This window comes from Piliocolobus tephrosceles, chromosome 10 (assembly GCF_002776525.5).
Source record: "Piliocolobus tephrosceles isolate RC106 chromosome 10, ASM277652v3, whole genome shotgun sequence".
Classification (NCBI taxonomy): Eukaryota; Metazoa; Chordata; class Mammalia; order Primates; family Cercopithecidae; genus Piliocolobus; species Piliocolobus tephrosceles.
Genome location: NC_045443.1, coordinates 98,884,802 through 98,910,706, shown reverse-complemented (window position 1 = coordinate 98,910,706; position 25,905 = coordinate 98,884,802). Strand labels below are relative to the sequence as shown.

Here is a 25,905-nt window from a genome sequence, read left to right as displayed (position 1 = left end):
TCTTCCAAAGACTCTCCCCTGGTGCATTGTGTATTACGGCATTTCTACTGTGGCTGTTGGGGATGTAGGCTATTTCCAGTCCTGTGTTAGTCTGAGGACTGTTTTGCCTGCTCCTTTATAGTGGTTTTGCACTTCCAACCAAGATGGAGTAAAAGGGACTGGATTTACCCTCCTCTCTTAAGCAACTAAGGAAGTAAACAAAATATATAAACAATAATTTTCAGACATTGGACATTAGGCAGCAGAGAACAGTGATCCCTGAGAGGCGGAAAGCAAAGGAAATGAGCCCTGTGATTTCCCTAGCTTACTGCCTGGAGAGTTTTCAGGCCTCAGTGCAGGAAGGAAGAGCCCAGGCAGAGTCCAGTGACCCCAAGATAAAGAGACAGAGCTGGGCAACTTGGGGAGGCAAAGGCAGCTAGAACTCATAGGGCAGAGTACTGACAGGAGAGAGTTACACCGAGAATAAGCCTCAGGACCCTGCAGAAGGGTCTCCTCATTTTATTTTCCTCCCAGAATGTACTTCCTTCTGACATTATTTTAATTATGTGTATATTTATTTATTTATTTATTTCTTCATTCATTCATTCTTTTTCTCCCATATACTGTCCTCACATGTCTCACTCCTTCCCTGGAACAATGTCTGGCACACAGTAGGTGCTCAATAAGTACTTAATGAACAAATAAAAGAACATAAATGTCTGTGTGCTTTGTTGACTATTTCCAGTGCTTAGTACAGTACCTGACACATAGTAGAGGCTCAATTAATATTTACTGAAGAAATGAATGAAAGAATGAGAAAAACAAAATGGTGCCTACCAAAATGGAAGAAGTGTTCTAAATCTCTGCATCTTGGTTATCAGAGAATATAATTTCATTGCTAAAACAGATTCACATCTATGCATAGCCCAAACCAGCAGCCTAAAATTTTGGCAGTCAATTTTCACTTATCATGATCATATTTGACAGGCAGTTCACTGGCATATCTAGAAATCAAATGAAATAAATTTTGGCCAAATTAAAACTGTGCCTATTTGGAATTAACTGAGAGTCAACAGCAAAAATCTGAGTCTGGAGCTCTACTTCAAGTTGCATTTTCTTCCAGAAGCCTTCAGTCCATAAGATATTATGAGGCCGGGCACGGTGGCTCATGCCTGTAATCTCAGCACTTTTGGAGGCTGAGGTGGGCGAATCACCTGAGGTCAGGAGTTCGAGACCAGCCTGGCCAACATGGTGAAACCCCGTCTCTACTAAAAATACAAAAATGAGTCGGGCGTGCTGACAGGCGCCTGTACTCCCAGCTGAGGACTGCTCAGGAAGCTGAGGCAGGAGAATCACTTGAACCTGGGAGGCGGAAGTTGCAGTGAGCCGGGATCATGCCACTGCACTCCAGCCTAGGCAACAGAGCGAGACTTTGTCTCAAAAAAAAAAAAAAAAGATTATGGACTATTTCCCTAAACTCCAAAGAGTTCACTCATGTCCACGGATCTATTTCAACAAAACATAAATAGTTCTGAATATAATTAGAAAACACTTCCTGAGCACCTTTCGGCAGTTGGCCAGCTGGTTTGTTTTGCCCCATCTTACTATTTATATTTATTCAAAACACTGCACTTATTGTAGGTAAGCATCTACTTTTTAAAGACTTCCAGGAACTCTCAAAATAACAGTGCTGATGGTAACAGTGGTCTATTCATTTTCCAGCCATCCTGGAGAAATGAGAGGTGGAAGATACCTTATACTTCTAAGCTCTTGGAATTAAAATCTAAGAAATATCAGCTCAAGCACTTGACTTGGATTCCTGAGAAACAGAGAACTAACCCACTCACTACGAATCCATCTCTTTTTAAAATATACACTTGATGCAATTTGCATTTTCTGGTCATAAGTAAATATTTATAACAGCGAAGAGTCCCACTATGTGGAAGACTGTTTTAAGAAGATACTTTCAAAGGGTTGTATAAGGATTGAACTTGGGAGAGTGTTAGTAAATCAGGCCCAACTCAATGCCCAAGACAACACAGACACCAATGAGCCCTAGAAGAAAGCATCTATAGCGAATCTCTCACCTTTTCTCGTTGGTCAAGGATGTGTGATACGGTTGCTGTCATACAGAGCAATATCTGCAAAATCTTCGGCAGGTATGCACTGATCAGATGACTAATGTTTTTCAATACTATCTCAAGGCTGTTTAAGATACCATGCTGACGACCTAAAGGAAGAACTTCAGACAAATCCAAGTCTTCTACTGCTTGAATGACTGCAGAATGGCACTCTCCTAATGAAACAAAGAGGAGAGGTCATGTAAGGTAACATATTAGTTTGTTACTATTTATAATTGTAGTTTTATTTCCATTTCCCTTAATAATACAGTATTTTCTACTGTCATGATAATTTATAGATAACAATGCACTTTTCTTCTATATTATCTCCTTTTGGTTCTTACCAAATATTCAATGAGCTACATAAGACAGGTTTACCCCCATTTTAGAGAAGAAGAAACTAAGGAATAAGAGGGTAAGAAATGTGCAACAGAACTATGTCTCTAAGCCTAATTCGCATCCAACTTATTTACATTATCCCTAAAACCTGAGTTATGAATAGTTTCTTATTCCATCTGGCAACTTTTTTTTTTTTTTTGAGACGGAGTCTCAGTCTGCCATCCAGGCTGGAGTGCAGTGGCGCGATCTCAGCCCACTGCAACCTCCACCTCCCAGGTCCAAGTCAGTTCTCCTGCCTCAGCCTCCCGAGTAGCTGGGATTACAGGCACCCACCATCACACCCAGCTGGTTTTTGTATTTTTAGTAGAGTTGGAGTTTCACCACATTGTCCAGGCTGGTCTTGAATTCCTGACTTCAGGTGATCCACCTCAGCCTCCCAAAGTACTGGGATTATAGGCCTGAGTCACCGCAACCAGCCCTCCATCTGGTAACTTTCTATACACTTTTCTTACTCTCCGTTTCACTCAGCTCTGCTGAGTTTGGCAGTTTCACTAGAAGTACCTTTCTGTATTACAAGTTCCTTGAAGGCTGAGAATCAAGTTTTATTTCTCCTATAGCCCCTAGTTAATAAATAAAATCAGAGTCCCTTATAAACAGCTGCTGCCATATTAATTTCAAAACTTACTGAAAAGACACGAATTGTTATTGCTTGACCTTTACTTCAAACCATCTGATGTGAGGTCATGAGCTTATGGATTCATACACCCAAATGGGCCATCCATAAGAGTATCATCTATACCTATCCTCCTACAATGGGAGTTATACATTGAATGGAAACTTTTCTTTGGCATTCATCAGAGCCAACCTCCTTTACAGGGCAATATTATACTGAATGAAAAACCTGTTAACAGCTGGAACTATTATCATAGAAAAAATACAAAAACAAATGCAACAGAATACTCTATAATTTTCTATGTTGGCCTCAAGCAAAGCAATTTGGGGACTGGAACAGAGGTTTCATAACCAGAAAGGTCTGAGTTCGAATCCCAACTCTACCACTTTTCATCTGAGTTACCATGGGTGAAATACCTTTCTAAGCCTAAGTTTCCTCATGTGTAAAATGGGGACAATCAAGTAATGACAGCTCATGTGGTTGGTTGTCTGAAGGATCAACTGAGTTATAAGTAAATGGGTCTGTCATAACATCTGGCATAAAGTAAGCACTCAAAACGATGTTAGTCATTACTGTTATTAATAATTACTGACATTCCGTACCAAAGAACATACCACAGAGCACTCTAGCTCAATGTATACACGATTACATCCATTTCATCTCAACTACGAGGTTGACGGCAGAGATTGTACTTTTCTATTTTTAACTTAACACAGTGTCCAGGGCACAGGAGGTATTCAGTAAATCATTACTGAATAGATGAATGACTCAGGGAATGAATAAATGCCAAACAATTAACACCGATTTGCAGTATGCTTTGAATTTCTTAGAAGAAACCTATTCTTTGTACTATATGAGTAAGTATGAACCATTTTTCAAACGGCCTAAATATGCAATAAAAATACACATTTTCTCATCAGGGGCTGTAACACAAGAGTGCCGATAATCCACAGGGCCAATGGTCAGTTTCATGCAATTCAATCAAAGTTGAAAATGAACTGTACTTCAGCAAAAAGATTGCCATCAAGGTTGGGAGGAACAACCCTGTTAGAAAGATGCCCAGGAGCACGGGGAATGCAGTCTGAGATGTGAGAAGTCCACCACAGACAACAGGTATGAGTGAGAGGTAGCTGATAGTTACCATTCTTGAAGTGCCTCACAGGTTCAAACAGCAGGTCTAAGAATATCTGGATCTCCTCAGGTTGGGTCCCGGCCAGGAACCGCAGGACAATGGCCATGCGGGTGCCTGAAGCAGATTTCCCCTGAGTTTTACTCCCAGTCTTATTTTTCATTCGCCCATACAAAATTCTGAAAAGACAAAAGCACATTATTTATTTGCACATTAATTCTAAAATATGAGTTGTTTTGTTTGCCTAAAAGGCTAGAAGAGCAACTCAATCGATTTAAATGGATATACTATGAAACACAGAAACATGAAAACAGAAATTAGATATTTAACATAGACAATGAAAAAAGTCAACAACAAAATAAGGCTAAGGGAGCTATGTGCAGTGATAGGTGCCTGCAGTCCCAGCTATCTGAGGGGCTGAGGCCAGAGGATCACTTGAGCTCAGGAATTTAAAGCCAGCCTGGGCAACTTAGTGAGACCATGTCTCTGTAAAAAAATTCAAACAAAATGAAACAAAACAAAAAACAAGGCTAAGGGAAGCAGGAAAGACAAAGGCCAGAAGGTGGTTTGTTATGGGAGAAAAAATAGGCAAATCAAAGGTAAGTCTAATCAAGAAAAAATGAAAATGAGAATATATAGATTAAAAGGAAATAAAATAAGAGAATACAATTGTTAGTTATTAAGGAAGCTGGAAACAATTCAATGAAAAAGCTAATTTTCAGGAAAAAAACACAAAAATAAACAAAAGGAACTTAAGAAAAAAAAATCCACAGAGACCAATACTTATTGGAAAACTTGAAGCTAATACAGTTTACAGGTGGGCTTTTTAAACTTTCAAGGAAGAAAATAATTTCTATGCTATGAAGTTTCATAGCAGAGAGAAAGTGGGAAACAGTCTTTTCTCATTTATGAATGTGGCATAATTGTGATATTGAGAAGGGTTCATGAACAAAAATAAAACTACATGCCAATCTTGCTTCCAAACATAAAATACAGCATTTGTAACTATAGTATCCAGTGCTGCACTAAAACCAAATAAGGATTGCCCCAGGAAACGCAAGAAAGAGTCATTAGCAAAATCTACTAGATTAATACAGATTAATGGTTCCTGGAAAAAGTTAATAGAATCACTTTAATACATGTTCAATAGGCACTCTAATAATATTTAACATCCACTACTGATAAAATTCCAAAGAACAATAAAAGCTACTTTCTTAACATTATAAAAAACTTACTGACTTAATATTCAAAAATCAAAAATAGTTTTCAAACTTTTTGATATTAGGATCTCTTTACACTATTAAAAATTAATGAGGTCTCCAAAGAGCTTTGTGTATGTAAATTTTTTTGATAGTTACTGTATTAGATTTTAAAACTGAGGAATTAAAACTATACATTGGTTTATTAATTCATTTTAAAATATTCACAATAAACTTATTACATGTTAACATCAATAACATTGTAATAAAAATAATTATATTTTCCAAATTTCCCCCCTACTCCTGCAAACTAGTGAGACTAGTGGCATTGTTTTATTTATTCTTTTGTCTGACTTAATAGAAGATAACTGGATTCTCATATGTGCTTCTGGATTCAATCTATTATAATACATTGGGGTTGAAAAAAATCCAGCCTCATACACAGATAGGTAGTTGAAGAAGGCAGAACTATTTTTTAAACTTTCAGATAATTGTAGATATCCCATTTTGATACTATATCAAAGCTCAACAAGTTGAAAGATTAGCTGCCATGTGGAATCTGAAACCCCATCAACAAACTTGATGAACTCTGCTACACTAAAATCCATCTATCTTGCACTTTGAATGAATCTTTTACCCATACACCATTCTATTACATGCATCAGTTACTTGGAAAATATTGGTTTACTAAGTTATGCAGAAATGTCAAATGTTGACACATTTCATTGCAAACCGAAAAAAGAAATTTGTTTATTAACATTTGTTAATATCACTAATCATCTCATCAGAAAAGTCTTTAAGCATTGGGAAGATGTCAGGTTCACAGTACCAAATAAAAGTTTTCTCCAATCCTAATTTCCACTTGAATGCTAAAATTTAGTTATTGGAAATAAACGCTGTCAGTTGTTTTCCTTGAAATGGCAGGCTCACTGCGTTCATGTTCAAGAAGGTGCCTGTGAAAAGAATCCTAGTGTATACATCTTACAAATAAGAAAAGGAGCTAGTTCAGCTTGTACATCAAATACTCACACAGGTGCCATTCACTGAGACAGCCAATGTACAGCAAAAGTATTTTATGCATTCTTCCCACTTTATCATACATGTACTCAGGGTCAAGATTCATCACCTGTGTTTGTTTATTAAATAACTCCAAGTATATGGCAATGAAGAATGACTAGTAGAATTTGGCGCCACTGTTTTGATTCATGTGCTAGGGTACTAGGAGTCTTACCCACCATTGTTTTTGCCTTGTCAGTACATATGTCAACACAGTGAAAAAAGATAAGGTCTTAGTGGTAGCAGTATAAAAAAGCTTTGGCCAGCCACAGAGGCTCAAAGCACTTGAAGAAGGTATCACTGATAATGACACATTTGAGATGAGATCAAATGAGTAAGAGGTGTCAGCTGTCATGTCTTCCATGCAGGTGGATGAACAAGTGCTAAGAATTTAAAGTGGGTTCTGAGAGAGGTGATAAACAGGAAGAAATATGGTTATAGATATCATTTGAAGCCACCATCTCAAGACCTGTAGGGAGTAGTAAGGACTTTCTATTACATTCTGAGTAAAATGAGATGTCAAAAGGTTTGTAAACAGGGGACTAACATAATCTGTGACTGTTATTATCATTTGTGATTTTTTGGTTAGAGAAAATACAAGAAAACCCAATGAAAACTACTGAAACTAATAAAAGTTTTGTCATGTGGATGGCTAAACAACACAAAAATCAATAGCTTTTATATATAATTAGTTATGTAGCAAAAATAAACTAGAAAATGTAAGAGGGAAAATTCCCTCTACAGCAACAAAACATCGTTATAAAATGAAAAGACTTTATTGAAAGACTACAAAAAAGAAATGATTTGAATAAATGAAGACAAACACTAATGCAACTTCTCAAATCAAAAGGGGAAATTACTTTAGGAAAACCAAAGCAAATGCTCATCTAGATTCTAGAAAAAAACAAAGTATTTTGGAAACAAAGGACTACTGAGATGACTTCCTCTGATATATACAAGAATGCATTTAAGTCCTTTATGATTATTATTATAAACAAACCAGTGTAGAATTGGAACAAGGCAGATTAATGTAAAACCATGAAAAGCCGATTGAAAGAGTCAATTATACATGGATATTTAGTGCATATTAAAAGTGGCACTCTGGGCCGGGCGCAGTGGCTCACGCCTGTAATCCCAGCACTTTGGGAGGCCGAGGCAGGTGGATCACGAGGTCAGGAGATCAAGACCATCCTGGCTAACACGGTGAAACCCCGTCTCTACTAAAAATACAAAAAATTAGCCGGGCGTGATGGCGGGCGCCTGTAGTCCCAGCTACTCGGGAGGCTGAGGCAGGAGAATGGCGGGAACCCGGAGGCGGAGCTTGCAGTGAGCGGAGATCCCGTCACTGCACTCCAGCCTGGGCGACAGAGCGAGACTCCATCTCAAAAAAAAAAAAAAAAAAAAAAGTGGCACTCTGGCTGGACGTGATGGCTCATGCATGTCATCATAGCACTTTGGGAAGCCAAGGCAGGTGGACAGCCTGAGCTCAGAAGTTTGAGACCAGCCGGGGCAACATGGTGAAACAAAATCAGCTGGGCGTTGTGGCATGTGCCTGTAGTCCCAGCTATTTGGGGAGCTGAAGCAGGAGGATCGCTCCAGCCCAGGAGATCAAGGCTGCAGTGAGCTGTGTTTGCACCACTGCATTCCAGCCTGGGTGACAAAGAGAGACCCCGTCTCTGAAATAAATAAATATGGCTCTCAAATCAGCAGAGAATGGTTGGATTTTTTTAAAAAATTATTTATTCATTTATTTATTTATTTATTTTGAGACAGAGTCTGGCCCTGTCACCCAGGCTGGAGTGCAGTGGCGCAATCTCGGCTCACTGCAACCTCTGCCTCCCGGGTTCAAGTGATTCTCCTGCCTCAGCCTCCCAAATAGCTGGGATTACAGGCACGTGTCACCACGCCCAGCTAATTCTGGTATTTTTAGTAAAGATGGGGTTTCACCATGTTGGTGTTATTTCATTTCGTACATCAAAATAAATTCCAGATGAATAAAATAATCAAATTAAAACAAACAGAATGAGAAGAAAACAGAGAGGAATATAATTTACCTGCTTTTAGAAAATACAAGTTGTCAGACATTTAAAAAAAAAACTCATGAGAAAATAAACACAAATGACCCATAATCTTTTAAAACAATTCATCTTCACTAGTAAATCTAAAATATGTGAAGTCATACAACATGATATCCTTTATCACCAACAAATTAGCAAGAATTAAAACAATCAAAAAATAATAACAAACAACACCCTAGTGTTGGAATGGTGTGAAACAGGCATTCTACTGCCGGTAGGAATATAAAGTGGTTCAAACTTGTGGTTGAAAAGAAGTAGTTCTGAATAACAATTTGGTAATATACACCAAAAAGTTTAAAAATCTTCATCAATTTTCCTATCAAGAATCTATTCTAATCCATCAATCAAATAAGATTTATAGGTATTCGATGTAAGGTTTTCTATTTTGCAAAAAAACAAAATAAACAACAAAAACTACAGACAGGCAAAATGCTCGACACAAATAAATGATGGCTTGTCTATATGATGAAGAATCACATTTTGAAACATTTCATGATCTAAGAGAATTCTTGTAAAATATTAAGTGAAAAAAGGTTATAAAACATTTTATAAAATATAAGATGATTTCTGCTATTTTTATTGTTTCTGTAATCCACCAATAACTGTAATTTTGTATATTCACTGACTCAAATATTTTTATGTCTATTAAAGTTCTTAAAGCTCGCTATAAATGGAATCTTAATGCTGGCTACAGATGGAACTAAAGAGAGCCATTAGACAAGTACTAGCAGAGTCTCCAGAGCACATCTGAACCAGCTCCTATTAAGGAAACAGAAGCCCAATGGATCTAAAAGACTTTCCCTATCTGATAGAACTGCACAGTACAGGGTTGGAACAAAAGCAAACCTCTGTTAAATCCCAATCCCACGATCTTTCCAATTCCTATTATTCCAGAGCTGGTGAGATGAAAGATTTAAGCTTCTTTTTCTTTATACCCAGCATATATAAACTTTGTATTATTTATGGATCATCTTTGTACTCTACCATTTATAATTAACAGAATAATAACATCATTAAATATCACATGATATTTGGACAGTGGAGTGAATTATTTCTACTGTATCTCAACAGTAAAATTTAGGAAAATATTAAATTCAATTTTAATATTATTATTACAATACTATGGTAAGAGCTTTCTTTATATTAGGGGCCAGGTGTGGTGGCTCACGCCTGTAATCCCAGTACTTTGGGAGGCAGAGGCGGGTGGATCACCTGAGATCAGGAGTTCGAGACCAGCCTGGCCAACATGGTGAAACCCTTTTTCTACTAAAAATACAAAAATTAGCCAGGCATGGTGGCGCACACTTGTGATCCCAGCTACCCAGGAGGCTGAGGCACAAGAATAGCTTGAACCTGGGAGGGTGGAGGTTGCAGTGAGCTGAGATCACACCACTGCACTCCAGCCTGGGTGAGAGTGAGACTCTCTCTAAAAAAAAAATAAATAAATACATAAAGATCTTTCTTTATGTTAGGAACAAAAATTAGTCTCTACAACAATTTGACTTCTCCCAAAAGTACATTTCAAAAAAAAAGCAGCTGGCCGTGATGGCTCACACTTGTAATCCTAGCACCCTGGGAGGCCAAGGTGGGAGCATCACTTGAGCCTGAGAGGTCAAGGCTGCAATGAACTGTGATCATGCCACTGCACTCCAGCCTGGGTGACAGAGCAAGACCCCATCTCCAAAGAAAATGCAATCAAAGGAAAATATAGAATGAAATATTCTATTATAATTGTTGAAAGAACCATAATACTATACTTACAATTGTGTTTGTTATTAACTTTTTAAAAATCAGTGTTTAAACAGCATAAATACCTCATCAGAATAGGAAACAGATCTGCTCGGTGGGCTGTTTTCACTACAGTATTATCTTCTGAAATGCTAAAATGCACTATCTCTTCCTTAAAGCTTCTGTCTTCGAGCAACCTTTGTAAGTTTTCCCTTTAAAAACAGAGAATAGTACACAGTGTTTTTGAATAATGAAAGAGTGAAATAGGTACACAGAGTAATAACTAAAATAACGTATATAGTACATATTATGGTTGATATCCATAAAGGAAAATCCTCAAAAAAAACCTCCTAAAATGACAGATTTTCACATTTCAAAAGGTATAATGGATTAGAGAAGATTAGATTCCGTCCATAACTCAGTTGTTCAAAAAAGCATGATACAAAAAGCTTTCTTCAGTTCTTAGAGTGACTTTGACTCTCTAAGTATCCACCAAGATTTTATGGCATTATATTAATAAGAAGAGGAAAATGACATAATATTTACAACACCTTTTTAAAATTAACATTCTCTATTTTAGTACCTATGGAGAACACCCAACAAATATACTACTCTTTTTCATTTCTTGCTTAGAAATATGATGACCTCAGAAAAAAGGGAAATTTCCTAGGCCTTTAAGAAATTATTCTAGAAGAAGTTCTTATGCAGAAATATAAAAATCAGCCAAAGAGATAGCAGTTCTTTCAGCTTCAAGCAACTTACCTGTAAGGGAGGATATGAGGATGTTTATATGTCATTATGCAATCCAAGGTTATTTTTTGCACCATTTGATCTTGGTGTAGCAACAACTAAGAACAATATTTTACAGAATTAATGAGGTAATACATACATATACCATAGGACAGCAATTTATTTGTGGTTATTTGCTAAATGAGATCTGCTAAATTCTAAATTTTTAGACAAGACCTAAACCTGATTGCTAACAACAGCTTCACATTTTCCTGGAAGTAAAAAAAGATGAACAGAATATGTGCAAATTAAAAAATGGAAACAAAACTCTCTGACACCTGCATCCCACAGTCATACCCTGGGGTCTACCAGTTTTTGGGTGAGGCCAGTCCTCTCTCTCTCTCTCTTTTTTCTTTTCCGAGACTCTGTTGCCTAGGCTGGAGTGCAGTGATGCGATCTCAACTCACTGCAACCTCCGCCTCCTGGGTTCAAGCAATTCTCTTGCCTCAGCCTCTTGAGAAGCTGGAACCACAGGCGCCCATCACCACACCTGGCTAATTTTTTGTGTTTTTGGTACAGATGCGGTTTCACCATGTTACCCAGGCTGGTCTCAAACTCCTGGGCTCAGGTGATCTGCCCGCCTTGGCCTCCCAAGTGCTGGGATTACAGACATGAGCATCTGTGTCCAGGCTGGTAAGGCCAATTCTCTATGTGAATCTGGATTTAAGCCAACCGGGCTGGTCATGTACTAAGGAAAATCTCTTATCCTATGAAGGTAATGACAGTCAATAAGATGCCAAGAAAAACATCCAAATGAAAAAAGAATCTGTTTCCCCAGATGGCTTAGAATGACATCCAATGCTTACTTCATTTCTGACATTAATTAATTAATTAATTAATTAATTTTTTTTTTTTTTTTTGAGATGAAGTCTCGCTCTGTTGCCCAGGCTGGAGTGCAAGTGGCGCGGTCTCGGCTCACTGCAAGCTCTGCCTCCCAGGTTCATGCCATTCTCCTGCCTCAGCCTCCCAAGTTGCTGGGACTACAGGTGCCCGCCAACACGCCCGGCTAATTTTTTGTATGTTTAGTAGAGATGGGGTTTCATCGTGTCAGCCAGGATGGTCTCCATCTCCTGACCTCCCAAAGTGCTGCGATTACAGGCATGAGCCACAGCGCCCAGCCCAATATTAATTTTTTTCTGCAAGCTTATCTAAAATTCAGGGCCACATAATTATGACTGCAAGGGACTATAATAGATCCTGAAATCCCAGTCCTTTATAAAGTCTCACTAAACTAGAAGGGAAAAGTAGTCACTTGTTTTTTTGTATAAACCCTACTCCCTTCTAAGAGCTAATTTCCATGATATAATTCATGGTTTGCTATTCTCACTGTTAACACAGCCAGTCAATGTTTAGTCACCCAAAATGCTTTCAAAATCAGCTAAGTTAGTGCTAAAATTGTTTCTCAAGATAACAGAAAATATGTCTATTAATTTAAAAAAAAGCCTTTAATACTTAAAATGTAGACATAGGCCCTATTCAGCAATTATTGAAAATCTAAGCTATTCTGACAAAGAAAATAATAGAGAAAAGTTCACAAAGAATTATAGTGCCAAGAGTTTATTTTACTGACCTGAAGATATAACTCATATAATTTGGATTCCAGATATAAGGCCCGTGGATTTGAAAATTTAGAGAAAACTTGCAAATGAGCAATTAATTGCCTAAACAAAAACAAAACAGAGTGTTACAGATTTAAAGAACTGACATCATTTTCTTAAACTGACATTATCTACAATTTTATTCTTCAAACTTCAAACACCCTGCCTATAGTTTCACTATTATACAAACAAGACTTAGTTATTTACATTTAGGAAATTATTCTCCAGAAATCTCATATTTTGGGCAGTCCTGTCCCTAAAATTCAGGTTCTCCACACCAAAAAAATCATTCACTGTGTGCTCAGAATGGTTTAAATTGAACAAAAATTAGAAAGTAACCAAAATAGTAAAATATTCCAAAATTGAACTCAGATGATTTTTGGAATTATTCCTCGTCTAGGTTCTATGCGGCAGACAAAAAGTAGTAGAATATATTCTCCCTCACTTTCACAGAATGTAAATACAGATGTCAGGCAACAGAGGTCCAGGTTTAGGCAACCAATGGCTCTTGCTCACCAAGGAAGAAGAAATATATCTGAGTATTTTCAGACTGTGGTAGACCATGGGTAACTGAAATCGTGGGAAGTGAAACCATGGATAAGGGGAGAGTATTGTATAGTGACATGAAGGCTGGCAGTAATCTTTCCTGCCCCTGTGCTTCATACACTATTTCTGTTAGTGGACAAGACCTTCTTTGTTCTAGCTGTCTGGCAAACTTTCATCTTTCAGCATCAGAGGACCTTCCCTGGGTCTTTCTTTTTTTCAAGATGGAGTCTCAATCTGTGGCCCAGGCTGGAGTGCAGTGACACAACCTCAGCTCACGGCAACCTCTCCCTCCTGGGTTCAAGTGATTCTCCTGCCTCAGCCTCCCGAGTAGCTGGGATTACAGGCGTGCACCACCACGCCTGGCTAATTTTTATATTTTTAGTAGAGAAAGGGTTTTACCATGTTGGCCAGGCTGGTCTCAAACTCCTAACCTCAAGTGATCTACCCACCTTGGCCTCCCAAAGTACTGGGATTACAGGCATGAGCCACCACGCCTGGAATTCCTTACTGTGCTCCAATACCTTCTTTAAAAATATTTCTCCTATAAAAATATTTCACCCAGGCAGGATTGACTATTACTCCTGCATTGCAGTGGCTCTGTACAATTCATCCCTTCACGCCAGCACTTAGCAAAGGGTACTCAACACAGTTGTTGAATGGATGAACTAATAAATGGCTCAAGGGAAATACGCAACAAATGGGCATATCAGATTGAGATCTAAAGTGTTAAAATAACATTTGCACCAATCCGGGAGACCTGAGACAGTCAATTCAATCATCAAGTAAGCTGAAGTAACTTCTAAAAGCACGATCACTTCTTCTTTTAGGTTTCTAACAATTTAGGTAAAAGAACAACTAAGAGAATAAGAAAGAGAGTGTAACAACAGCATGAGAAAAAAGTAACCAGTAGGAGACAAGTTAAAAGGCAGAGAAAAGTGCTAAAGGTAGGTGGAAGGAAAAAAAAGTGCTAACATGATTATTTATAAGAAAAAGGATGTTCCATTACATGTTCCCCTAGGACGCAAACACAATACCCTCATGCTGGGAAAGTGAACGACAAAGGTCAAAAGAACATCCAAACACTCCAGGTCCCAAAGTTCTCATCTATAAAAAGGAGCTACAACTAGACGACTCTCAAAAGTCCCCCAAACTAACATTATGTGGTTAACCAAGAAAAAACTAATAATAAGTAACCAACCAAAAAACTTGGAAGACTGACAGTTTTAGGCTGTTAAAGAAAATCCCAGGAAGATGTAGTGCTTATGTAAATAATTATCTGAGTAGTTGATTTTGTATAAAGCCATAGAGACCTCTTCCTGTTCCTCCTAGAACTGTGGATCTGTGACCTTTCAGCAATGGTGAACTTACTTTGCTGCGGCTCTTCTTGTCTTTTTCTTCTGTGAGGATTCATCCTGGGGCACTGCCTCTTCCTCCAACTCTTCATCATCTCCTGCGGCAGGTTCCTCTTCGATTTCCTCTGCCACCATCCCTTTGCCTTTTCTCCGCAGATCCTGGGTTGGAGCAACTTGCAGATCTGCTGGGTAATACTCATTGCTACCGTGGAAAGAAAGTCACAGGAGACTGATAAAGAATGCACACCAATCTGAAAGGTCCTGATTCTGCTCATGAGAGATGTCCACAGCTCACAGATTCACACACTGAAGAGACATCAGTGGCACCTTAGTCAAGCTTCCACAATATTACTCTTTTTTTTAATTTGGCCCTTCTTTAGTATGCTATTTGACAAGCCAATCACTAACTGTAGAAGATAGCCCATTCCACTGTTATACTATTGAAAATATTTGAAATGTCTATTTTGGACTAAGTGGAAATCAGCCTCCCTGTCTCTGGAACCATCACTGGGGGATGAGGGGTTAGGGATGTATGATATTAAATGATTAAAGTATAGCATTAGGACTGTGCTGGTCACTTTCCATCAGATACATTCTACTTTGCCAAAGTTCTCTTGAAAGTACCACAAAATTTAGTCCTTCAGGTATGGATTGATAAGACAGATGGAACTACCATCTCCAGAAATTTTTTGAGCAGCCACAACATGACAAAGATTGAAACTGAATGTCCATGTAATGAAAATCAATGGGTCTTTATGTTTTATCTCTTCTTGGCTTGTGCAGCTAAGCTTAATACAGTATTCACTTTGTTCTTATTAAATTTCATCCTTTATTTTTAGTCCAATGTTGCGATTAATTAATATTATCTTGAAGTCTGTCATTTAATGCATTAGTTTGTGTCACTTTCATTCACTCATCCAAACAATTAACCTTTTGTTGTCTATTGAATGCAGTGCACTGGGCTAAAGATGCTAGGAAACTGATTGAATGGCCTTTCAAGTCCTCACTCAAAAACACACTGATAAAATAGGATAGCACCCTACCAACCCTCCTAAAAGAAACTCTAGCTTAGCCCAAGTTAACCTCCAGACCAATAACATTAAACTACAATCTGAGGGCTGGGACACTATGGTACTGGATATTTTCATCTAGCAGTAGATTCTAGCACTTAATAAATCAAAAACTGGATGAATGAAACAACTAAAGTTTCTGCAAGTTATAAACTACACCATCATCCACTTAATAACATACCTATTATACTTGCAACATTCAATCAACCACATATTACATTCTGTAACCTTTATCTCCATGAACAGCATGTTCACTCTTTCATCTATTAAACAAAACAATTCACATAAAGCATCTATAAGAGTGCCCAGCACACAGTAAGTACTCACTAAATATAACCTTTTATTAGCATGCTGTTGCCATTGTTAGTCATTTGTTCTTGTTCCTGGTTTGGTTCATCTCAGAGAATGTTTACAAGGGATTCACAAATTAGTTGAAACATATTTAGAAATATAAATTGCTAGCCAAAAAATAAAAAGCCTATAATATACTTCAAAGTCATAATTCAAGGTGACATTTGGGTTTTTCATTAGTTCGGATCATCTATAAATGTATTATTTACAGGTAATCCATGCCAACCAGTATTAATTTAAACATTTCTTAGAATTGTGTATCTTTAGTCTCTAAATCTTTCTAAACTCAGAGACCCACTCCCTGTTACAGGTTCCTGTTTCTACCTCTACCCCACAGCATCTCGGACCGTTAGAGTGAGATCTTATCCTTAAGTTATGGGGTAAACTAATTCTTTAGGGAAAAACTTGGGAAATTAACATGGTATGAAGTTTATATGGTACTAATACCACAAATGCCAGCTGGCATATGTACAGCCCTTGTAATTCAAAAAACTGATAAACGTTATTTTATATAACCCTCAAAACAAAGCAAAAAAAGCTAAACATCATTCTTATTCTATACATTTATGCCCAAAGAATTATTTGAAAAAGAGAAAATCATTGCTCTTCTGCCACTATATCTACTGACCTGCTACATCTTTGCTTGTGCCTTGCCAGAATGAATTATTCATGCAAACCTTTGAATTTATGCACTGTATCCATCTCCTCTTACCTATTTGATGACATGATTCTAGCCTTTTATTTTTGTTTTAGACAGAATCTCACTCTGTCACCCAAGCTGGAGTGCCGTGGCCTGGGTTCAAGCGATTCTTCTGCCTCAGCCTCCCAAGTAGCTGGGACTATAGGTGCAGGCCACCAGGCCTGGCTAATTTTTGGATTTTTGGTAGAGACAGAGTTTCATCATATTGGCCAGGCTGGTCTTGAACTCCTGACCTTGTGATCTGCCCACCTTGACCTCCCAAAGTGCTGGGATTACAGGTGTGAGCCACTGCGCCTGGCTGGTTCTAGCCCTTTTATCCTTTCTTGCATTACCAATTTTCCCCTCCCATCTGGATCATTTGTACTGCAACCTCTGCCTCCAGGTTCAAGTGATTCTCCTGCCTCAGCCTCCTGAGTAGCTGGGACTTAAGGCACACACCACCATGCCCAGCTAATTTTTGTATTTTTAGTAGAGACGGGATTTCACCAGGCTGGTCTTGAACTCCCGATCTCACGTGGTCTGCCCACCTAGGCCTCTCAAAGTGCTGCGATTACAAGTGTGAGTCACTGTGCCCAGCCAACACTGTCTTAACCTCAACAATAACAGCTCCCTCTCTGCCCTCATGTTTCCCTCCACCTACATCCCTATGTCTGCTTCTTTTTCACTATAAAAACTTGCTGTTTTCATTTTTCTTTTCCTCTTTCTTGAGTTTTTTTTGTTTTTGTTTTTGTTCTTTTTTTGAGATGGAGTCTCACTGTGTCGCCCAGGCTGGAGTGCAGTGGCGTGATCTCAGTTCACTGCAAGCTCTGCCTCCCGGGTTCAAGCCATTCTCCTGCCTCAGCCTCCTGAGTAGCTGGGACTACAGGCGCCCGCCACCACGCCCGGCTAATTTTTTAGTAGAGATGGGGTTTCACCGTGTTAGCCAGGATGGTCTCAATCTCCTGACCTCGTGATCCACCTGCCTAGGCCTCCCAAAGTGCTGAGATTACAGGCATGATGAGCCACTGTGCCTGGCCGAGCTTATTTTAATCAGGTTGTCATCCCTATCAGATTAATCAAAACAACTTATTAAGGTCACCTTCATGTGGGTCACTCTAAGGTCACTCCAAAGCCAATGGTCACTTTATTCCTCAACTGATTGATTTCTCAGACACATGTCAGTCAACTGATTACGGCTGCCTTTAGTCTCTTCACTTGGTTTCCAGGATACCAAGTGGTCTTTCTTCTTCTATCACTCTTTCCTGGCTTCCTTTGCTGGTTCCTTATCTCCCAACTTCGAAATATTGGTATCAGTCCCCAAAAGTCTTTTCTCTCTACAGTTATGCTCTAGATGACTTTATTCCCCTATCTGATCTTTAATACCATCTACATATTGATAATTTCCAATTTGTTATCTCCAGATCAAACCTTTCCCTTGAGGTTTGAACTTCTAAATTAAATGCCTTTCCACATGACAACTCTACTTGGTTATTTATTCAGTGTCCCAAACTTAAAACATCTAAAAATGAACTTTTAATTCTCCCCGACAAACTTGCAACTCCTGCATTCCTCCCATCTCAGTAAATGGGAACTTTCTTCTGGTTGCTCAGGCCAAAGCCTTAGGGAACATCCTTGATTCTGTCCCTCCCCCATTCCTTCCCTCCCTCCTTCCTGTCCCACTCCCCACCACACACACCCATCCCACATCTGCAGCAAATCTCACAGGCTGATCTAGTTGCAACCTTTCATAAATGTATCTTATCGAATTGAAATCATTCAAAAAAAACCCATCTTCACTGCTATAACTTTGGTTAAGTCGCCATCACTTCTTGCCTGGACTTGCAATCTCCTCATGACTGCTCTCTCTACTCTCACCAATGTCGTTCTACAGTCTATTCTCAACACAGCAGCCATAAAAATCCTTAAGAAAACTTAGGTCAGGTCAGCTTTCTGCTTAAACCTCCAAATGGCTTCTCATTTCACCAAAAGTAAGAGCCAAAGTCCTTCCTTTCACTTAAAGGCCTACACACTTTCGTGTCCTGCTGACTTTCTACCCGTCTCCAACCATGTCCTCCCTGGAGCACTCTGCTAGAACCACTCAGATCTTCCTGTTCTCCGAACAAGCCAGGCATGTTGTGGTTTATGGTCTGCTTGACCTAACCCTACAGCATTTTCCCAGGAAACTACTATAGTAAAACATGCTTTTTATGTATTACTTAGTAATGTTCTGCACACCACACCCCTCATCTTTAATTTTAATACAATCAGACTCTCACATAGCATGTCCAGGCAAAACAAAAGAATGCTCCAGAAAACTCTTGTTATTCCTCAGCATCATAGGCAGAAACACCAAGAGGCCCCAAGCAGTGTTGGTGCTGGGTCACTGGAAAATACCCTCAAGCCCCAGGCAGGCAATAAAGTAATGAATAACAGGGCAAGAAACAATAAGGCCTTTCTACATGAATCAAAGTCAATGTGGCCCTTCTTATACTGTAACCTGGAAGTTTTTATTAATACCATTGGTGTGCTGGTTAAATTGTGATTCAGATCAAAATTAAACGGTGAACTAAATTGGTTTAGTCGTTATCTGATAGAGCCAGTGATTTATAGCTGCGCCAATGATTTGAAAATGTGACAGATGTATAAAGAACTCAGCCTAATGGATGACTGGAAGCAGAAAGAAAAAAGACAAAAAACAAAAAAACAAGAACTCAGCCCATTTTGCGAGGTTAATACTTCTCACGTTCTCCTCTTCATGCCCCACCAGGGACATATTCTTAGAAGAGGAAACTTACTTGATAAATCTCAAGAAAAGCGGGGAAAGCTCCCTGGACCGTGGCTCTACTCTTTCTGGGAATTTTGTCAGAGCTCTCCAGAGCAGGAATCTGAAGTTGGTGTGGTCAAGTCTTTCCCGACAGTCAGTTTTCAATGCTAACTGCTCATGATAAAGAGCTCCAACATCTCCTTCCTGGGTCTGCTCCCAACTTTCATCTCCAACGGACTTCTCATCTGTCATATCATTCTGTAGTTCTTTCTCTGCAAGAAAGTTGTCAAAACCACCAGACAAATATCAACATTTATCTTAAGTATTTCCTCAAGAGAGGGTATTTCTTTCTCTATAATGTAAGGAAACAATGTCACTCCCAAAAGTTATCAAGATAATATATGTTTCATCTCTGTTTTCCAATTTCGTGAGTAATTAAGCAGTAAAAACAAAACAGTTAACCATTTTTCTTTGCAGCCGCCTCACAACCCCTTACATACCAGCATGTGTAGCTGCTTTTTCTAGATGCTCATAGTAGACTTTCCAAAATTGCTTATTTTCCATTTCGTGTGCATAAGAACTATGGAAAAAAAAAAATCACAAAACAAAAAGTGTGGAACGGTCATTTTAAGATTGCTCACGGAAAAAAAAAAATAAGAGTGAAAGGATATAACTAAAATGTTAATTAGTTTAACCTCAGTGTGGAGTCATAAACACCTTTTGCACTTTTCTATATATTTCAAAATGCCTGCACTGAGCACAAATTATTTTTATAGTCATAAAGCACTAAAGAGTATTTTTAAAAATGTAAGTAGACCCTTAAGAGAAAATAATTTTTAAAGGCAAACTAATAAAACTGGGGCATGGGGCATGAATAAGATCCATTAAGAGAAGAAGGAGCCCTCTGGAGAGAAAAGTCAGTTTGTTCAAAACTAACTTAAAAATAGTGAGTTTCCCTCCACCAAATTTAAATACACTTATTAACACAAAGGCAAAATAAACATTTACTAACTACATGAAACATACTTTTCAGAACTTAAAAGGAGACATTAGATGGATCACATAAAGTGCTTATGTAGTTTGATATCCTAGCAACAATACTCTCGAATACTCTGTCACTAATTTTCTAAGAGTATGCATAAACTTTATACGTGACATGAACTGTATATGTTGCAGACTGACTCTACTCAGAAAACAAACCAACAGGTATGTTGTTGTTTCTGTCCTTCCAAACAGAGGTACCCAACAGGAAGACAGCCCAGCCACGAGGGAGAATGCCTCATGACATTCAGTAATTGAAGAACCAACGCTGTCGACAGTGTGCTACTGGTAACACATATGTCAAATTCTCTCTTCTGAAAGTATAATAAACAAAATAATGAAGCTGATGTTGGGAGAATCTTGCTTTTGGCACATTGGTTTTGATGGCTTTGAAGGGTAGTAAAAGGTAGACAAAGTGTAGGAAAAGGTAGACAAGGGTAGTAAAGGTAGACAAATTGGTTTCAAATTGTAAAGGGACTGGTCTATAAATGTTAACTCTCTTATTCTGTCAAATAAGAATAACTAATCGTTGGGGTTTTGAAAGGCCTCACATGACATATTTCCAATCTGATAAAAAAGTGAGTGTGTATTATCTGAAGACAAATGTCTGAAGACAGGTTTCTACACATGAGCCATAATGTGCATTTTCTTTTCTTTTTCTTTTTCTTTTTTTTTGACACAGAGTTTTGCTCGTTGCCCAGGCTGGAGTGCAATGGCGCAATCTTGGTTCACCGCAACCTCCACCTCCCAGGTTCAAGCGATTCTCCTGCCTCAGCCTCCTGAATCACTAGTATTACAGGCATGTGCCACCACGCCTGGCTAATTTTGTATTTTTAGTAGAGATGGGGTTTCTCCATGTTGGTCAGGCTGGTCTCGAACTCCCAACCTCAGGTGATCTGCCTGCCTCAGCCTCCCAAAATGCTGGGATTACAGGCATGAGCCACCGCACTTGGCCTACAACGTGTATTTTCTACGTGACCACTGAAGGCTTTTTGGGGCTAAAGGGATTTTGGATGCTAGACAGCAAGGTTTTGAAAAAGTATTTTTAAAGTATGGCTCAGTGACTCAATATATAGAAATCAAATTGTGCAACTATTATAATTCCTTGCTGTAACAAATTTTAAGAACACAAAAGTATCATAAACAGCAAAAAGAGAAACTCCTCCAAAGTTATTTCAACACACAAAGACACACACATACAACAGTGGAACTACTGAAGATGTGGCATCAGAGAGAATTCTTCATGTTTATTTTTAATTCACCTTGTCTCACAAAGGATTTAAAGTACTGTAAATACCATATATACCCATTCATTTAAATCATACCTAGGAGGAGTATAATCTGGGCCCCATCATTCTGCAGTAATTAAAGTATAATAGTTTCATCCCATTTAACCCATGTTTACCTTATGAGTTCAATAACAGGATCCCAGAGTGCACTGAAATTAATATACAGCATGCCTAACAAATAACGAAGCGGCACCTGCAATTACAGGAGACTAGTTTAATAGTGGGTAATGAAATACAATACAGAAGTACTGAAATGCAAACATCTCAAGTTGGACAACCTGAGGTTTGGAAAGAAGCCTATGCGATACGAAAAAAAGTTGCAGGCACCAATCCAAAATTCATTGTATACTAATTTTCCTCTTCTCCCCAAAATGTCACTCACTACTTAAAATATAAGAATCGCTGCAGCAAATATAGTATTCAAATTCACTCCAGGTGTTCATTCATTTAAATGTACAGATTTGACTAATGATTAAATTCCCTTCTAACAAATGTTGCTGTCACCAGATTAAGACAAAACTTCAACAGTAGTCAGTAATGCACACATGCCAAAGAACGCAAGGAAACATGCTGTGAATGACTGAGGCTTTGCAAGTTCTGTCAGAAGGTCCAAAGTTTCCCAGTCACCTTTTGGAATAAGGGTCATTATTACTAGGGAGTAATGTGCTAGGGAGGCACCATCCAGACTGGTGGTTTTATTATTATTTAGGGGTGGGGTGTTTGTATATATTCTAGCAGCAGTCTTTTATCCAAATGAAACAGAAGATCCTAATACATAAAACAGGTAAGAGAAGAACTCTTCTGACTGAAGGGAGAATGCCTCCCTTTGGCCTTACTCCCAAAGGGGTCTGCGATGTATCTTCAAGGGTCACAGAATGAAAACCCTGATATAAAACATAGAAGACTGGGCCGGGTGTGGTGGCTCACGCCTGTAATCCCAGCACTTTGAGAGGCCGAGGAGGGCGGATCACGAGGTCAGGAGATCGAAACCATCCTGGCTAACGCAGTGAAACCCCGTCTCTACTAAAAATACAAAAAAATTAGCTGGGTGTAGTGGCGGGCACCTCTAGTTCCAGTGACTCGGGAGCTGAGGCAGGAGAATGGCGTGAACCCGGGAGGCGGAGCTTGTAGTGAGCAGAGATCATGCCACTGCACTCCAACCTGGGCGACAGAGCAAGACTCTGTCTCAAAAAAAACAAAAAACAAAACAAAACAAAAACAACAACAACAACAACAACAAAAAAAACATAGAGGGCTGATGTTCTGCAGCAGCAAACAAATCTAGGGAAGAGCAGGCTTTAAATCTGACATTGAGTCCTCCTGTTGCCACTACCCACCTACCTACCTACCTACCTGCATTACTCAGGTTCAATGAGCCCCTGCTTACTCATTTCTAACAAGGTACTAACATGGCCAGGTACGGTGGCTCACGCCTGAAACAGAGAACACTAAATTATTCCTACTACTGAAAAAGCTGGCAGAGCTATTTAACTCAAAGCATCTAAGAGAACTGCGGATTTCCCTTATTATTTTTAAATTATTATTATTATTTTGGTGACTACTTGGTATGCTTCCCAAAATAGGATTTAAAGCATGAATTAAAAAGGAAAAAAAAAAAAAAACACTATTTTTACCTCCTGTAACGGCCCATCAGGGAGAGCAGCCTGCACCACATCATGTCTTAGTTTTCTCAAATGAAGAAGCTTCTCTCTATAATCATTCACAGTTGCTGGAACAAGTTCTGCCTGGCGTAATATAGCAAAGACAGACTGCCGCTCTGAGAGCCCATCATCCTGAATAACCAGAGACAACCATGGAGAAGACCAGTCAGTATTTTTATTTTTCAAAACGAACATTAAATGTGACCGAAGGTCTAAAAATAGAAAAACTGGAATATGTGAATATTTTTAATGAAATAAGCAACACTTTTGTTTTGGTAAATGATTCTTTTCTCCCCATACCATTTAGTTCTTGGTAGATAATTTAGTGTCTAGTGCATAAATGACAACTAAAAAACAGGAAAATCATTCTCAAGTCACTCAAATTGATTGGCAACATTTGTCGAAATAAAAATATATACATGCTTTTGCTTCACAAATTTACTCCTAGTAATCTGCATTATGGAACTATTTCCCTACATAAACATATCTGCATAAGGATGTTCGCTGCAGTATTGTTTGAAACCCTAAAAAAATGCAAAACCCACCCAACCATCCATCAACAAGCAAATGGCTAAATAAAACATTCTCAACTGGGAGTACTATTCAAACTTCAAAAGGAATGAGATAGATACTGGCTGGGTACAGTGGCTCACACCTGTAATCCCAGCACTTTGGGAGGATGAGGTGGGCAGATCACTTGAGGTCTGGAGTTCGAGACCAGCCTTGCCAACACGGCAAAACTCCATCTCTACTAACAATACAAAAATTAGCCAGGCGTGGTGGCAGGCACCTATAATCCCAGCTACTTGGAAGGCTGAGCCAGGAGGATCGCTTGAGCTGGGGAGGCGGAGATTGCAGTGAGCCAAAATCACGCCACTGCATTCCAGCCTAGGTGACAGAGTGAGACCCCGTAAAAAGAAAAGAAATGAGGTATGAGGCAGATATAGAGGTAATCATATGGAATAACCCCATGATATCATTTGTTTAAATTATGTGTGTGTGTGTGTATTCAAAAAGTCTGAAAGAATATTCACCAATTAACGGTGGATTTCCAGTGGTGACTTTATGGGTAGACAGGAGTAAGAGTTACCAAAAAAAAAAAAAAAACAAACAAAACAATTTTTATGATAGATATATAGTGTATTAATTTTCTGCAAAGGTATCATTTTGTAAACTACAATAATATGTAAAACTATATATTTTTTAAAACCTATCCACTCAAACAGTTAAAATACCTCCATTAATTCCGGAAGCTGGACATCAAAATGATTTAGGATCCTTACTGTCAAAAGCCGAATCTGGAGAAAGTAAAAGGCATCTTTCAAATTCCAAAGTTTAACCATAAAAAGAAACTGATTCACAGTCAGCAAGATTTAAGTTTTATACTATTATAAAAAAAATACCATTTGACCAGAGTAATACGTGCCTATTCTAGCCCTTATTTCATATTCAACACCAACCAACACCTAGTTAAAATAGTACATGGAACAATTAGTAGTTTCTTTGAACTATGACACTATAACCATGTCTGTAAATAAGTACAAAGAAGTTGATTAAGCTGACGATTCAATTAAAGTTAGTGATTTTTATTCCTAAGTAATGTACAATATTCAGGTATTTCTGCATACCTAAATGAGCAGGAGAACCACCTAGAAGACTTAAAAAAAAAAAAAAAAAAAAAAAAAAACTATGTTGATTTTTCAGTTCTACCCTAGCCCTACTGAATTGGAATCTTTGAGGGTAGGGACCCAGAATTTGTATTTTTGTTAATCTCTCTAACTAATCCTACTGCAATCAGTTTGCAGGCCAACATTTAAGAATCATTGCTTTAAACAGAAATCATCCCATGGCAACACTTTCTAACTAAGATGCTCTAAAAATCACTGCAGTCCATATAGAAACAGGAGAAGAGAGACTGCGGACACACTACCCCAAAACACCATTACCTTGGATACACCAGTTGAAATGTTTGTTTGTAACTTGGGAAATAATTCCATTAAAGCCTCCTGGGAAAGTGGCCCTTTGCAGCCACACAAGGATAATCTCTGATAATAGAGATCAGCCAACAGCAACACAGATGGCTCCAGAGGAAAGGTTCTGCAACGAGACGTTCATTAGACCCAAACTGCACCATATGACCCAGAGTATCTAGACTATAGTATAAGCCACAGAAAATGATCACTGTTGAAGAAAATGTAAAAGGTAACAGGCAAAAGTCTCATGTGGACATTTGGCTCACTTCATAGATGAAGAATCTGAGGCCTAGCAATAATGAGTGATAATGAGTGACGTATGCAAGGACACACAGCTGGTTGCAGGCAGAGGAGGGAGTAGAATATGCTAGACTCCAATGTTGCCTCTTCAATCCACATAGTTGTAAATGACAGCCATATGATATATATATACACTCTTTGTTAAAATATATATATATGTAATATTTATTGTTTGTCATGTGCCAGGCACC

At 38.6% G+C, this 25,905-nt stretch overlaps 1 protein-coding gene across 2 annotated transcripts in view; it reads right to left on the bottom strand.

The window, feature by feature from the left end:
- Window positions 1–25,905, bottom strand: part of UTP20 (UTP20 small subunit processome component) — a 108,016-nt gene that overhangs the window by 57,210 nt on the left and 24,901 nt on the right. For both annotated transcript variants that reach the window (XM_023185996.2, XM_023186066.1), the window contains exons 16-27: window positions 25,388–25,538; window positions 24,677–24,739; window positions 23,415–23,573; window positions 21,897–21,973; window positions 19,951–20,030; window positions 19,482–19,722; window positions 14,603–14,788; window positions 12,661–12,751; window positions 11,064–11,149; window positions 10,388–10,513; window positions 4,253–4,419; window positions 2,067–2,275 (exon numbers count right to left, since the gene is read on the bottom strand). In XM_023185996.2, coding sequence (XP_023041764.1) covers window positions 2,067–2,275; window positions 4,253–4,419; window positions 10,388–10,513; window positions 11,064–11,149; window positions 12,661–12,751; window positions 14,603–14,788; window positions 19,482–19,722; window positions 19,951–20,030; window positions 21,897–21,973; window positions 23,415–23,573; window positions 24,677–24,739; window positions 25,388–25,538 — 1,636 coding nt within the window. The remainder of the gene's footprint in view (window positions 1–2,066; window positions 2,276–4,252; window positions 4,420–10,387; window positions 10,514–11,063; window positions 11,150–12,660; window positions 12,752–14,602; window positions 14,789–19,481; window positions 19,723–19,950; window positions 20,031–21,896; window positions 21,974–23,414; window positions 23,574–24,676; window positions 24,740–25,387; window positions 25,539–25,905) is intronic.